Source organism: Geotrypetes seraphini, chromosome 10, assembly GCF_902459505.1.
Source record: "Geotrypetes seraphini chromosome 10, aGeoSer1.1, whole genome shotgun sequence".
Classification (NCBI taxonomy): Eukaryota; Metazoa; Chordata; class Amphibia; order Gymnophiona; family Dermophiidae; genus Geotrypetes; species Geotrypetes seraphini.
In genome coordinates this window covers 139,965,921-139,981,733 of record NC_047093.1, presented here as the reverse complement: position 1 = coordinate 139,981,733, position 15,813 = coordinate 139,965,921, and the positions used below count along the sequence as shown (strand labels likewise).

The 15,813-nt window shown below is 48.8% G+C and overlaps 1 protein-coding gene across 1 annotated transcript in view; it reads left to right on the top strand.

Annotated features, from left to right (window-relative positions):
• LOC117368666 overlaps nt 1-14,490 on the top strand; it is a 37,404-nt gene extending 22,914 nt beyond the window's left edge. Inside the window, exons 10-15 of the mRNA XM_033962391.1 lie at nt 6,996-7,182; nt 8,485-8,693; nt 9,473-9,599; nt 13,552-13,646; nt 13,754-13,934; nt 14,357-14,490. Coding sequence (XP_033818282.1) covers nt 6,996-7,182; nt 8,485-8,693; nt 9,473-9,599; nt 13,552-13,646; nt 13,754-13,934; nt 14,357-14,472 — 915 coding nt within the window. The 3' untranslated portion in view covers nt 14,473-14,490. The remainder of the gene's footprint in view (nt 1-6,995; nt 7,183-8,484; nt 8,694-9,472; nt 9,600-13,551; nt 13,647-13,753; nt 13,935-14,356) is intronic.
• Nucleotides 14,491-15,813: the final 1,323 nt, after the last annotated feature.

The following is a 15,813-nucleotide window of genomic DNA, read 5'->3' as shown; positions in this document are numbered from 1 at the left end:
GTGTGGTGCAGATGAGCCGTTGTGGTGGCTATGGCTCTGCGCTGGTGGGCGTGGGCTCCCACCTGCGGTTGACGCTGCGCTTTTCTATAGGTGAAGGGGATGCACTTGTATATCCAGCGCGAGCGCCTGCGTTTGGTGGCCGGAAATCCTGGTCTGTTTTGGTCATAGGAGACGAACAATTGAGGCTTGTCTAATATGCTGCTTAGTCAGGGCCCGCACACCGTCCAGGAGGTGTTGCTGAGGTGGCTGTGTGCCTCCCTGTGGGGAGATGTAGAATGCCGGGAGGCACGCTGAAGCCACCTTCGGCAAGAATCGGGAGTGGGTTCTGGGTACCACCCTGTTCTCATGGAGGAGTGTGTCGGCTGAAACGATGGTCAGGGTTTTCCCGGCCAGGAATACGGGATCTGCCTCCCCCAAAGGTTTGAAGGGGTCGAGGTGAGCTGATGCGGCACCAAGTTGAGGTCTCATCCGGGCGGTAGTGGTCTGACCGGTGGGTGCAGATTGGACAGTCCCTTCATGAAATTTTGTGATTACTGAATGCCTCGACACTGGTTTGTTGTCTAGGCCAGTGTGGTATGCCGCGATTGCACTTAGGTGGACCTTGATGGAAGTAGGTTTTAGATCCCACTGAGATAAGCTCAGTATGTACTGCAGGATGTCCGGTATGGGGCAGTTGTAGGGGTCTCGCTGCGTGTCTGTGCACTGGTAGCGGGACCTTCTCCCTTTCAACCCATAGCGTTTTCTGGTTGAAGGTCTTCTGGCTGCCATAAGTGTGTGCTCCACGTCTTGTGGTAGTTTCATCCTCTCATCATCCATGCGGTCAGGGCTAAGGAACGCAGGTCGTGGTGGAGGGTAAGGTTCCCACGTTGTGTTATGAATCCCTGCATGTTGCCTCTTCAGGGCAACCAACATCAAGGAGACTGGGATTGAAGTACCAGATCTTTCCAGCCCGGGGATTCGACAACCCACAGCAGCCATACATGGACATTGCGGTAGCCTTGGCGCTTAAGAGAAACAGGGCAGCACGAGCCCCCCCTTCCAACGCCCCGTCAGGGAAGGACCTGAAAAACCCTGGATTCCACGGGGAAAAAGACCTTCGAGGGCGCAATGCTGAGCGCACGAATTGCTGCGCTACAGTTCCAGATGGGGCTGTATCAGGAGGACATTGAGAGAAAATAAATAAATAAAATAAAACAGGGACTCCAGCTCACCACCGAGCCAGTCCACACTGGCAGCAGTCTGTGCCCCAGCGCTCGCAACAGTAACATAACTGCTACGCAAACAAGCACCCCCAAGGGGCAGGGGCATCCAAGGGCAGCCCTCTCCACAAGACGAAAACAGAACCTTGACCACCCTCCGGCCCAGCAGGATCAGATTGTCTGCGAAGGCTTGGCCCCGGATCAGCATCGACCAGTGGGCCCTCAGAATCATCAAGCAGGGATTCCGAATTCGTCTCCACTCCCGCCCCCAGAGTGGGCGGGGCACCCTCCATCTGACGACCCAATTTTCCTGCAGCAAGGAGAGGACCTGCTTCGGCAGAATCAATAGAGGCGGTGACGAACAGAGGAGATCACCAAGGGGTTTCTACTCCAGGAACCCCCGCGTCACCATGGACAAGGACAACGCTCGTTCCTGGATCTCTGCAAGCTCAACAGGTGCATACACAAGGTCCAGATGCACTCTCTGGGTAAAGTCTTGGCCCTGTTACAGCCCAAGTATTGGCTAGTATCCCTGGACTTACATGATGCATACACTCACGTGCCCATGCACCCAGCCAACAGGAGGCATCGTCGCTTCTAAAGCCAAGACAGATGCCTCCAGTACAAGGTTCTACCCCTTGGATTCTCAATGGCTCCAAGAGCGTTCACAAAGTGTGTGGCAGTGGCACATCCTCACCTTCAAGGGGTGTGCGTCTTATCTTATCTCGACAGCTGGCAGCCCCGACAACCACCATAACCCTCCTCCAAGAACTGGGGTTCCTCATCAACTACATGAAATCCCAGCTGATACCCCCCCAAGGGGATATCGTTCATATGGGCAGTCATCGACACCACATAGACCAAGGTCGTCCTACGGGACTACCAGATCGACGCTATGACATCCCTGGCCCAGTGCATCCCTGCCAGCAGCTCATCGTCAGCACGCTCCCTCCTGTGTCTCGGCTGCGGTCTTTGTTGTCCAACACACCAGACTACAATTGAGATCCCTGAAAGGGCACCTCAGACGTCACTGACCACCCAGATACCCATTCGTCAGCCCATACACAAAACGCTTCACTGGTGAATGGCCCGAGATAACTTAGCAAAAGGGAAACCAGACCACCACCTCACCAGCTGGTGGCCACCATGGATGCCTCCAAACATGGAGGGGGGAAACACCTTCTCGATCCTCGCACAGGCATCCTCACTCCATATCTACCTACTGGAGCTCGGAGCCATAGGAAATGCCCTCGAAACCTTCAAACAATGAGTGACAGGCAGGGCAGTCCTCACCCAAACAGAAAACCAGGTGGCCATGCACTATATCAACAAGCAGGGAGGGACAGGATCAGTCTCGCTATGCAAGGAAGCTTGCCGCATGTGGGAGTTCAACAACTCTATTCAATGCCCCATCCAGGCAATTTACCTCCCGGGGGAGCAGAACAACCTGGCAGAAAGCCTCAGCCACCAGCTGGATCCCGATGAGTGGTGTCACAACCCAGCGGCGACGAAGAAGATCTTCAGCTCCTGGGGCACACCGAGCATCGACCTGTTTGCAACCGAACCGAACTCAAAATACTTGACCTTCTGTGCAAAGAGATCAATCCATCACCGTCTCAGCCCCGACAGTCTGTCTGTGAGTTGGAACCATGGACTCGTATACGCCTACCCGCCATATCCTAAGTCCTGCAGAAGATCCTTCAGGACAGAGCAACGGTGATCATGATTGCCCTGTCCAGGCCCCTGCAACCATGGGTCCTGTTCCGGCAAGGGATAGCGGTTCACCCACCTCTCCCCCCTCCCGATCAGTGCAGTTCTCATAACACAACGCAGGAACCTTACCCTCCACCATGACCTGCGTTCCTTAGCCCTGACCGCATGGATGATGAGAGGATGAACCTACCACAAGACGTGGAGCACACACTTATGGCAGCCAGAAGACCTTCAACCAGAAAACGCTATGGGATTGAAATGGAGAAGGTTCTGCTACCGGTGCACAGACACGCAGCGAGACCCCTACAACTGCCCCATACCGGACATCCTGCAGTACATACTGAGCTTATCTCAGTGGGACCTAAAACCCACTTACATCAAGGTCCACCTAAGTGCAATCGCGGCATACCACGCTGGCCTAGACAACAAACCAGTGTCGAGGCATCCAGTAATCACAAAATTTCATGAAGGGACTGTCCAATCTGCACCCACCGGTCAGACCACCACCGCCCGGATGGGACGTCAACTTGGTGCCGCATCAGCTCACCTCGACCCCTTCAAGCCTTTGTGGGAGGCAGATCCCGTATTCCTGGCCGGGAAAACCCTGACCATCATTTCGGCTGACACACTCCTCCATGAGAACAGGGTGGTACCCAGAACCCACCCCCGATTCTTGCCGAAGGTGGCTTCAGCGTGCCTCCCAGCACTCTACATCTCCCCACAGGTAGGCACACTGCCACCTCAGCAACACCTCCTGGACTGTGTGCGGGCCCTGACTATGCAGCAGATTAGACAAGCCTCAATTGTTTGTCTCCTACGACCAAAACAGAACAGGACTTCCGGCCACCAAACGCAGGTGCTCGCGCTGGATATAAAAGTGCATCCCCTTCACCTATAGAAAAGCGCAGCGTCAACCGCAGGTGGGAGCCCACGCCCACCAGCGCAGAGCCATAGCCACCACAACGGCTCATCTGCACCACACACCAATAGGGGACATCTACGATGCAGCCACTTGGTCCTCCATGCACACCTTCACCAAGCACTACTGCCTCGACATAGCATTCCACGCTCCAAATGCATTCGGCCGAGCAGTCTTGGAAGTGGCTCTTCCCTCCCGGGAGGGACAGCAACCACTAGCACAGCCTTGACGAACACTGATCAAGTAGGGTGTTATAAATATCGACAAACACTGATCAAATAGGGTGTTATAGATATTGATTAAGTAGTTCTTCCAGCACTCCTGTCTAGACTGAATGTGGAATAGGCAAGTATGAATTCTCACATGCAAGTACGAATTGTCACTGTTGACCAGTTGGTTTCTCACTGTTCATTGATTGTCATTGACCAGTTTCACTGTTCTGTGAGTTAAGTAGGTCTTCCAGCACTCCTGCCTAGACTGAATGTGGAATAGGCAATTATGAATTCTCGCATGCAAGTATGAATTGTCACTGTTGACCAGTTGGTTTCTCACTGTTCATTGATTGTCATTGACCAGTTCATTGTTCTGTGAGTATTATTGCTCAGTTAACACAGCACTTTATCTAAAACCTTGTTTCCTCAACTTCACCTGCTTCGCCTGATTACCCTGCCCGGCTCGGCCTCCACAGCCAGGCGAGGGATGCACAGAGCGCTAAGGCGCAGGTCCAGTACGTACATCCCTCAGCTAGGGAGTCACCCATATGTGGCTGACTCATCCTGCTTGTCCTAGGAGAAAGTGTAGTTACTTACCTGTAACGTAGGTTCTCCGTGGACAGCAGGATAGTAAGCCACACAACCCACCCGCCTCCCCATACGACCGACCCGGCCACAGCTAGGAACATCCTGGGGATTAGGGGGAAGCAGGGGGAAATGGGTAGGGCCCGGGCACTGCACGTGCTCAGAGAGAGAAAAAAAAAAAATCTCTCTGAGCTATTGGAGAGCTTATCCGTAAATTGAGAGCTGTTGGGACAACACCCATATGTGGCTGACTATCCTGATGTCCATGGAGAACCTACGTTACAGGTAAGTAACTACACTGAACTGTTACTGAGAATGGTGTGAGTTAAATCTGAAAACCAAGGGCTCTCGAGGGGGAGTCATTCTAATCAGGGCTCATGGGAAGGAGGCATGCTCCTAAGAAATAGGACTTAACAGGATGGTCTATGCCTGGAGAGGTGACGAAGTGTGTCGAGGGGACAGACACAGACTTTGCCCCTCAAGCCAGACTTTTGCCATGTGTTAGCAGTGATAAAGTCTTCCATTCAGTCCCTGATAGGGGAATGGCCACAGCGCTAATTGTAGAACACAGCCTGTGCATTCAGCTCCAGTACAACACTGCAGGACATCGACACAGATGACACATGTTACGTGCAATCTTATATCCTGCCAAATCCTCATTAATTAGAGTTCTAGGCGAGTTACAGGTATCAACATATCATTACATAGAATTTATGTATAGAGTTAAATATGTTACAAAGAATTAGACATGCGACATAAAGGTATCACATTATCAAATTATACATACAGTCTTAAGTAATAGAGAACTTCTACCACTACTTCTAATCATTTCTATAGTGCTACCAAATGAACGCAGCACTATACATTATATGCAGATACTTTCTATCCCTAGTGGGCCAATGCAAGGTTAAGTGACTTTCCCAGGGTCAACTAGGCTCAGAGATGAGGAGGAGCTATTAATATTTACTGTAGCAATTTAAGAGCAAGAAGAAACAAGACTGCAAGGAAGGTTCTCTAGCTCCCTCCCGAGCTCTCCTTCACATTCCTAAAGCGCTTTTCGGAGCTCTGGGATAATGTTTCCCTGAACACCACAAAGGAGCTCTGTTGAAAACGTTTCAGAACCTGCCAAACTGCATCTAAAAGGGAAGCTAATCCCCTTTCAACTCATTCCCCACAGTTAACCCATGAGTCACCTGCACGAAAACTGCAGCCCCTGAAATGGAGCTGAAATCAGGGCAAAATCCACTGAAGATGATAAAGTGTTGACCTCTGCGTATGATGCCCTATAGTGTGGCATTTATGTGGGAACACTCTGAGTGGGTTACTCTATAGCAGTGGTCTCAAACTCAAACCCTTTGCAGGGCCACATTTTGGATTTGTAGGTACTTGGAGGGCCTCAAAAAAAATAGTTAATGTCTTATTAAAGAAATGACAATTTTGCATGAGGTAAAACTCTTTATAGTTTATAAATCTTTCCTTTTGGCTAAGTCTTAATAATGATATTGTAATTTATAACTAAAGAGACATATAATCAAGAAACTGTTTTATTTTGCTTTTGTGATTATGATAAACATACCGAGGGCCTCAAAATAGTATCTGGTGGGCCACGAGTTTGAGACCCCTGTTCTATAGTGTGATACTCATGTGGGAAAACTCTGGGTGTGATATATTACAGTGTGATATTCCTGTGGGGATACTCTGGTGTGGTACTTTGCAGTGTGAGGTATTCCTTTGGGGATATTCTGGGTGTGATATATTATAGTGTAGTATTCCTGTGGGGACACTTTGGGTGTGATACATTACAGTGTGGTATTCTTGTGGGGTTATTCAGGGTGTGATGTTCTATAGTGTATGCAAAAACAAAAGGAATTGACCCCAAAATATCCACAAAGAGAAAACCAAAAAAACTCTGTGGAGTGACGATGTTCCTAAATGGACTTTATTTGAAAGTGTCAAATGCAAGCGGTGTCTCACTTCCGGCTCACCACATAATTGTTCCCCACATATTCACCTTTATAGGACCCCTGAAGAAGACTTTTTGTCAAAACGCGGACCGTGTTGGGTCCTGTATCCCTAGTGGACTAGGTCCTTTAAGCTCTTATGTGGATGATTTATTTTTTTGTGGATGGAATTATTTTATATGGATGATTTCGGTGTACCTTTGGAACTTTGACACTTTCAAATAAAGTCCATTTAGGAACATCATCACTCCACAGAGTTTTTTTGGTTTTCTATAATGTGGTATTCCTGTGGGGATATTCTGGGTATGAAACACTACAGCATAGTATTCCCATAACAATGTTCTTAGCTTGTCTCTTCACAGTGCATTTTGTTGTTGTACCTTACGTTTCTGTTTCTGCTTTGCAGGGCGCTAGTGCAAGAACCCTCCCTTCCTGTCAGTCTCTTTCAATGGCAAAGGTGTCTGAACAGTACTTTCTGCATGAGGGAATCCCTTTCCCCACCATTGTACACAACGAGGAAAGCCTAAACTTCATCAGAAACGAGTTCCAAGTCCATGACGATGACGTCTATAACGTCACTTACCCGAAATCCGGTACAAGGCCCTTAGCACCTCCTATTCTCCCCCCCCCCCCCCCTTCCTCTTTCCTGGTCATCCCTTTTCAAGGTGAAGGATTTTTCTTTTGTCCATTCTCTTGCTGACTCTCCTGTGGCATATGTTCATTTTTACCAAACGAAAAATGGAAGACAAAATTTTATAAGTAGGATTTCCAGTCTAGATAATAAAAAAAACCCAACAACCTTGAAATCCAAACCTGTATAGAGCAACAAAAATACCATTACGCACAAACAAATAAATGATAGTGCTCAGTAATAAAGTGATTGATGGATAGTGCTCAGTTGAATAAACACTTTACAACGCCGGCAATGATGTGAATCTGGCGAAAGACGTAAGAAGACTTGAGGCGGTCCAGAGGAGGGCGACGAAAATGATAGGAGGCTTGCGCCAGAAGACGTATGAGGAGAGACTGGAAGCCCTGAATATGTATACCCTAGAGGAAAGGAGAGACAGGGGAGATATGATTCAGACGTTCAAATACTTGAAGGGTAGAACAAAATCTTTTCCAGAGAAAGGAAAATGGTAAAACCAGAGGACATAATTTGAGGTTGAGGGGTGGTAGATTCAGGGGCAATGTTAGGAAATTCTACTTTACGGAGAGGGTAGTGGATGCCTGGAATGCGCTCCCGAGAGAGGTGGTGGAGAGGAAAACTGTGACTGAGTTCAAAGAAGCGTGGGATGAACACAGAAGATTTAGAATCAGAAAATAATATTAAATATTGAACTAGGCCAGTTACTGGGCAAACTTGTATGGTCTGTGTCTGTGTATGGCCGTTTGGTGGAGGATGGGCAGGGGAGGGCTTCAATGGCTGGGAGAGTGTAGATGGGCTGGAGTAAGTCTTAACAGAGATTTTGGCAGTTGGAACTCAAGCACAGTACCGGGTAAAGCTTTGGATTCTTGCCCAGAAATAGCTAAGAAGAAAAATTTAATAAAATAAAATAAAAAATTTAAATTGAATCAGGTTGGGCAGACTGGATGGACCATTCGGGTCTTTATCTGCCATCATCTACTATGTTACTATGTAATCTTGGCATTATTTTTCACCTCATAGCATCACCTGCCTTCCAGTTGAAAAGATCTAAATGTCACTTATCTTGCGGCCATCTTCGTTATGCAGGCACAGAGGTGGTGTAAATGATGAGTACAATATTTCCAATTAATGTTTGCCAGATCCCCACTTTCTGTTTCCATCCTTGGCTTTTCACCTTCCACTCGATTCTCTGTGCTGCTCCTAAAACTTTCCATTTCACTGAGACACATCCTTCTATGGGTTTTAGGGACCACGTGGATGCAGGAGCTTTTGACTCTCATGAACAGCAAAGGGAACGTGACCCACTCCCACTCCATACCCAACTGGGAGCGCGTGCCGTGGATTGAGCAGGTCTCGGCCCAGAAGTTCCTGCAGAATCTTGCCCCACCTCGGATCATGACGTCCCACCTCCCAGCTCAACTCTTCCCAAAATCCTTCTTCAAGTCAAAAGCAAAAGTGAGTCTTCCTATAAACAACCCAACATTTGGACATGTTGGGACACTGGGTTGATATTGGTTCATAGGGGAGAGAGTCCCCTAACACTATGCTGGGACACTGGGTCGGTACTGGTTCGGAGTAGAGAGCTGCACGGGAATGGGGACGACGAGAATCCTGCGGGACCCGTGGGGATCCCGCAGGTTCCCCCTTCGGGTCACGGGGATCCCGTGGGGACGCCCTCTAGGGTCACGGGGATCCTGCGGGGTTCGATACAACTCGAGCCGCGAGGCTCGTCTTCTTTTTCCTACCTGTCCTGCCACAGCACACATAGCCGACCGGAAGTCTTCCCCGATGTCAGCGCTGACGTCGGAGGGAGAGCTTAAGCAAAGCCGTCCCTCTGACGTCAGCGCTGACATCAGGGAAGACTTCCGGTTGGCTATGTGTGCTGCGGCAGGGCAGGTAGGAAAAAGAAGATGAGCCTCGCGGCTCGAGTTGTATCGAACCCCGCAGGATCCCCGCAACCTTAAGAGGCATCCCCATGGGATCCCCGCAACCCTAGGGGGCGTCCCCATGGGATCCCCGTGACCCTAGGTTCAAGGTGGATTACAAAAGAGTTATAAAGTTGGGTTACAAAAGAAGATCATTGGTCATTTCTAGTAAAGGTAAAAAGTAGATCAGGTAGTATCAGTTACTATGTATTCTAAGCCCAGTCCACTGTCTCCCCTCCTTCCCACCCTCCCTTCGTACCTGGATCTCTCACCGTTCTCTTTCTTTTCTCTCTCTCTCCCCCTCTGCAGGTGATTTATACCATGCGCCATCCTAAAGATGTCTGCGTATCGCTCTATCACTACTGCCTAATGGCAGTTTTCCTGGAGAATCCGCAAGACTTTGACACGTTTCTCTCATCATTTCTGGAAGGCGATGGTAGAGTATCTTGTCAAGGGGGCGAGGCAGAGCCTCTGTATCCTGTTGAGGGTCATCCTAGCTCGGGATGGTCTGTTCTTTGTATTAATATGGTAAAAGTCATCCACATATCCCACGCCATTAATGAACTATGCTGTGCTTCCGAAAAGAAGCTTGTTTTCTTCAGGACTCTGTCAAAAACTTGACCAGTTTCTATAAAATTTGGTGTATATCATCCTGAATAAATTTGGTGACGGGACAAAAGCTCGCGAGACTTCAGCGTGCCGACATTGCAGCGCCGACAGTTCGACGCAAGACACCAGTGCGCCGCCTAAAAAGTGACTTTCAAAGAGCTCCGACGGGGAGTGTGTGTGGGGGAACCCCCCCACACACACACTTTACTTCAGACTGTTCGCGCTGCCATTGGGGAGGTTGTGCGGGGGTTCAACCCCCCACATTATAGAGAAAACTTAACTTTTTCGTAAAAAATCAGGAAAAAGTTAAGTTTACTCTATAATGGAGGGTTCCAAACCCCCCACCACCACCACCACCACCAATGGCAGCGCGAAGAGTATGAAGTAAACTGTAGGGGTTCCCCACTCACACCCCGCATCGGAGCTCTTTAAAAGTCACTTTTTAGGCGGCGCGCTGGTGTTTTACGCTGAATTGTCGGGGCTGCAATGTCGGCGTGCTGAAGTCTCGTGTGCGAATGACTATGAACCATAAATCTACAATGAGGCTACACTCACACCAGTGGCGTAGAAAGGGGGGGAACAAGGAGGGCGGCCTGCTCCAGGTGCCCTCTTGCTCTGGCTCTGCCCCTTCCTTCCCGGTGCTCCCCCTGCCCTGCGTGCACCCCTTCTCTTCCCCCATACCTTTTTAACGGTGTCAGGTCAAAAGCGCGCCAGGACAAAGGCACGCCCAGACAATTGAGCGCAGCGTGGGGGTGCGGGCCGCCGAAAATTACTGTTTTTAGGGCACTGACAGGGGTGTGTGTGGGGGGAACCCCCCCACTTTACTTAATAGAGATCGTGCCGCGTTGTGGGGGTGTTGTGGGAGGTTTGGGGGGTTGTAACCCCCCACATTTTACTGAAAACTTCACTTTTTCCCTGTTTTTAGGGAAAAAGTTGTTTACAGTAAAATGTGGACGGTTACAACCCCCCAAACCCCCCACAACGCCGGCGCGATCTCTATTAAGTAAACCGGGGGGGCTCCCCAACAAAAACCCCCGTCGGATCCCCTAAAAACTGTAATTTTCTTCGGCGTGCGCCTCCATCTTGCGCTCAGTTGTCGGTGCGCGCCTTGGTCTTTCGCGGCGTTGTCTATGAACCTTTTTAACTTTGGCTCAAGCAGCCACCACATCGGCTTTGCTATCTCTTCCGGGACCCGCGCCTAGGAAGGGATGTCGGAGAGAGCGCTGAAGCCGACGTGGGCGACACGTTGGTAGCTGCTGAAGCCAAAATTAAAAAGGTATGGGGAATGGGCGCATGCCATGTGGCGGGGAAGAGGGTGGAGGAGGGGGCACAGCTCACCCTGGGTGCCGCTCATCCTCGCTAAGCTACCTAAACACCTGGAATGCATTTCCAGAGCTTGTGGTAAGAGCGGACAGCCTAGCTGGTTTTAAGAAAAGCTTGGGACAAGTTTCTGGAGGAAAAGTCCATAGTCTGTTATTGAGAAAGACATGAGGGAAGCCACTGCTTGCCCTGGATCGGTAGCATGGAATGTTGCTATGCTTTGGGAGTTCTGGAATCTTCTGTTACTCTTTGGGATTCTGGAATGTTGCTACTCCTTGGGTTTTGGCCAGGTACTAGTGACCTGGATTAGCCACCGTGAAAATGGACTACTGGGCTTGATGGACCATTGGTCTGACCCAGTAAGACTATTCTTATGTTAAGAACATAAGAATTGCCGCTGCTGGGTCAGACCAGTGGTCCAATGTGCCCAGCGCTCACGTGGCAGCCCTCTGGTCAAAGACCAGCGCCCTAGCTGAGACTAGCCCTACCTGCGTACGTTCCAGTTCAGCAGGAACTTGTCTAACTTTGTCTTGTCTTAAACAACGTCCATTCACTACCCTGGTTCTTTAACCCTTTCAGGACCAAGGAACATATTTGTCCCATAACTTTAAAATCCTATCAATTTTGATTGGGATAGTCTACAGTTCTAAATTTGATATGTACGGATTCCATAGAATACTGCCTTTATGTAAACAAACTGGTTCCGACATTCATTCATTAGCGTCGTTGCCAGATTGACGAGAAGATTCACTTGCCACACTGTCCATAAGCCAGAAGTGTGATTTTTTTAAATAAAAAGAATGATATTTCACAAAAAAAATCAATTTTTTGGCATCTGCAAGCCCTTTTTACCATAAAAATGTCGTCAAAACCACAAAAATTGGCCTACGATCCTTATGGTCCTGAAAGGGTTAACAGTCGTAATGTTTTCTTCAGTACAAACTGATCAGGCCTTCTGCTTCCTGACTGGCGATCAGCTGAGCCTGTTTCTAGCAGTTTCTTCAAAACATTCTGTGCTTTCCATTTTGCACTAGTCTACGAGAACAATAACCTCTCTCCAGATACAATTTTTTTTAAAAATAAGGATCAGATCCAGTGGTATAGCAAGAATAGGAGGTGCCTGGGGCAGTGGCATTTTCCGCTCCTTCTGCTCCACCCCCCCCCTTCCCCGGCTCCTTCTATGCTCCACACCGCACTCTTGCCCTCCCTTCCCACCCCCGTATCTTTTTAAATTCCTGTCAGCACAAGTAGCTTCTCCATCTTGCTGCTCAAGCTGGCTTTCCCCTCTGACTTCACTTTCTGGCCCTGTGATCCGGAAGTGATTTCAGAGGAAGCCAGGCTGCGAGTAGCAGACTAGTGCAGTCACTCGCACTGGCGAAAACTTTAAAAAAGGAAAGGGAGGGCACAAATGTGGCATGGAGGGGTAGAGAGGTGCCATTGCCCCCCCCCCCCAAGAGGGCACCTAGGGCGGCCTCCCCCTCACTACACCACTGATCAGATCCTCCTAATGGAAAATCATGGTGACTGTTTAGGTTTAAAGCAGGGGTGTCCAACCTGCAGCCCCGTGAAGTATTTTGTGCGGCCCCGGTTGAGGGCGATGCAGTGTTTTCCTCTGCTGCCCCTGGGTGTTTACCGTCTTGCCAGCTCCCTCCTCTGTCTTGCTGCAGCGTTTGCGCGGTCCCATAAACATTATTTTCAGCCAATGCGGCCCAGGGAAGCCAAAAGGTTGGACACCCCTGGTTTACAGCAAAATGGTGTCTGTGCCCCAGGACTCGCTTGCTACACAAGCTGTAACTAAATCAGTTCCTTATATCTCGTCTAATTGCTGTTCAGAGTCAAACTTTTCATTTCATTTAGCTTTCCACATCATTTATGGGAGTTTTCGTTTAGGTCTAGCTAGGGGTGGGGGTTGTAATATTTTTCATTCCAGGAGCAATCTTGTCAGCAGTACGCACTCTTTTGGAGAAACACATGCTGTACTTTGTGACAAATTTCAGGCATTTTCATGTCACTGATATTTCTCACATCATTTCAAATGAATGAACATCCCTAGTATCGAGCTGCTGATCAGTAGAAAGAAAGAAAGTGGCACAGTTAAAGCGGGCCGGGATCAGTCCAAGGACAGACGAGAGAGCGCTATACTCTGTGCCTTTGGATCTGTTCATAATGCAAGAGCTGGTCAACTTTGGCTTTGCCAATGCTTGCAAAACCAGACAGACTCTGGACCCTCATGTATGTGTGACAAGTCCTGTGCGAATTGATTCATGAGTGTAGCCAACAGCTAAGAAGGCTGATGAAGGGGCCAGAGACCTCGTTTGAAAACAGTTTTTATGACCTGACTTTACCCTGAGTGCCTACTTCTCTGAGGTTGCTTGCCTCTACGCAGGCTGCACGATAGGGTGGCCAGGTAAAGGTCAGAGGTTGAGTAGTCATGTGCTCTGTTTTTTTTGCTCCTTAAGTTCTCATGGGCTCCTGGTTTGATCATGTCCAATCATGGATGAGGGTGAAGGATCGGGTGAACATCCTTTTCCAGACCTATGAGGAGCTCTTACAGGTACGAGGGGATATTAGGAAGGAGAGTCCGTCGGTTAAGCATGGGGAGAGGTGGTGGAAATATGGCAGCAGCAGATCTTTCCCTGATTTCAGCTTCTTTCTCTCCAGGACTTGCGGGGCAGCGTGGTGAAAATGTGCAACTTTTTAGGGTGGGAGCTGGACGAAGCAGCCATCGACTCGGTGGTGGAGAATGCAAACTTCGAAACCATGAAAGACAACAAAATGACAAATTATAGCCTGGTTCCCTCGGACATTTTAGACCCTAAGAAAGGCTCGTTCTTCAGAAAAGGTGAGTGAAACAGTGTGGGCATTCATAAGTGACACTGGATTGGTCGGGACAGAGATCAAGAGAAAGGAGGCAGGCGTGTTTCCCTATCCCTCCAGAGACGGCATGGAATGATCAGAACTCCATATCCCAGCATGCTTTAGGAGTAGGAAGTTTTTAAAATGTCAGGTATTCTGATCTTCAGCTTGACTGATGGCCTGCTGTTAGTGTTCTGTCTTTTTCTCTGGTTACAAATGCTTTAAGTGGACCCTCAGGTAGAGAAAATGCAGGAAATCTATGGAAGTCACAAAAAACATGGAAGGGGGAAGGGAGAGAGCAATGGCACTGCAGAGATCCATCTATAGGTCGGGATGGTGGTCAAATGTGGGTGACACGGGTCAAATGGGTTGAAGAAAAACAAGCTGGTGTTTCATCTTTTTCTCCAGGGATTTCCGGCGATTGGAAGAACCATTTTACCCAAGCTCAGAGTGAGTGCTTCGATCAGATATACCAAGAGAAAATGAAGGACCTGGAGGCCATATTTACTTGGGATCAGCCATGAGGGAGTGGGGAAGGGTGATCCAGCCTATCCAACAGCTCGTAAAACATTTATTGGATACCTCTAATATTTTTAATATCAATTCTTGACTGGGGATACAGATTACACCAAGACTCACCAGATACTGAACCCCATTTCTGAAAACAGAGCAGAGAGTCTTTCTAACGTAGGTCAGCATCTCTGACTCTCTTAATTCTGCAGTTTGGCTTCATTCCTTCCTCCAACATGCAGTAGCTCTACTTATAACCCGGTTCTTCTTATTACCAAATCATCTCCCTATCCCACATCTCTAACTCCTCTCATTTAGGCAACCCTCAAAAGCTACAGAGGAGGAATTCAAATCCCTAACTTAAAATCTTAGGATCACAGAAAGACATGACATGAAGGGACCTCAGGAGGCAACCTAGAATTAGAGAATGACACAGTGACAAAATTCATCACCGTTCCCGTCCTCGCGGATAGCCGTGGGAAACCATCTTCATGTCATTCTTTAAGGAGAGAGGGAAGAATCAGAGTATGAATGGCCACAACCACTGACCCGCAAGCTTTGCTTTGAAGAATGCTGGTGTAGAAGGACCGAGGTTAAAATAGACACTAGAAAATGACATGGGATTATTTCCCGCGGTTATCCACAGGGACGGGGACGGTGATGAATTTTGTCACCATGTCATTCTCTACCTAGAATCACAGAAAGATGGAGCTGAGAAGAAGCTCAGGACGGACAACCTCAGTTCTCAAGGGATGCAACTTAGTTGGATTTTTAGAAACCTATATGCACACACTGCCTCCATTGTAGCCAAATACTGTAGAGCTCATGCATATGTATTAAGGAAATCCTGTAGACCTGACTGAGTTGCATCTCTCAAGGACCAAAATTGCCCACTTTTGATCTAGAAAGATGGGGGATGTGGCTGGGAGGAACCTCGGGATTTATCTAGAATCAGAGAAAGATGAGGCTGGGAAGGACAGGAGATCTAGACTCAAAGAAAGATGTAGTGGGGGTGGGGGGGGGAACTTCAAGAGATCATCTAGAATTAGAGAAAGATGGGTCTGAGCAGGACCTCAGGGGATCATTTAGAATCAGAGGGAGATGGGGCTGAGAAGGACCTCAAGGGACCATCTAACATTAGAGAGACATGGGGCTGAAAGGGACCTCAGGGGACATCTAGAATCAGAGATAGATGGGGGCTGGGAAGGACCTCAGGAGATCTAGACTCAGCGAAAGATGTGGCTGGGGAGGGGGGGAACCTCAGGGGATCATTTAGAATCAGAGGGAGATGGGGCTGAGAAGGACCTCAGGGGACCATCTAACATTAGAGAGACATGGGGCTGAAAGGGACCTCA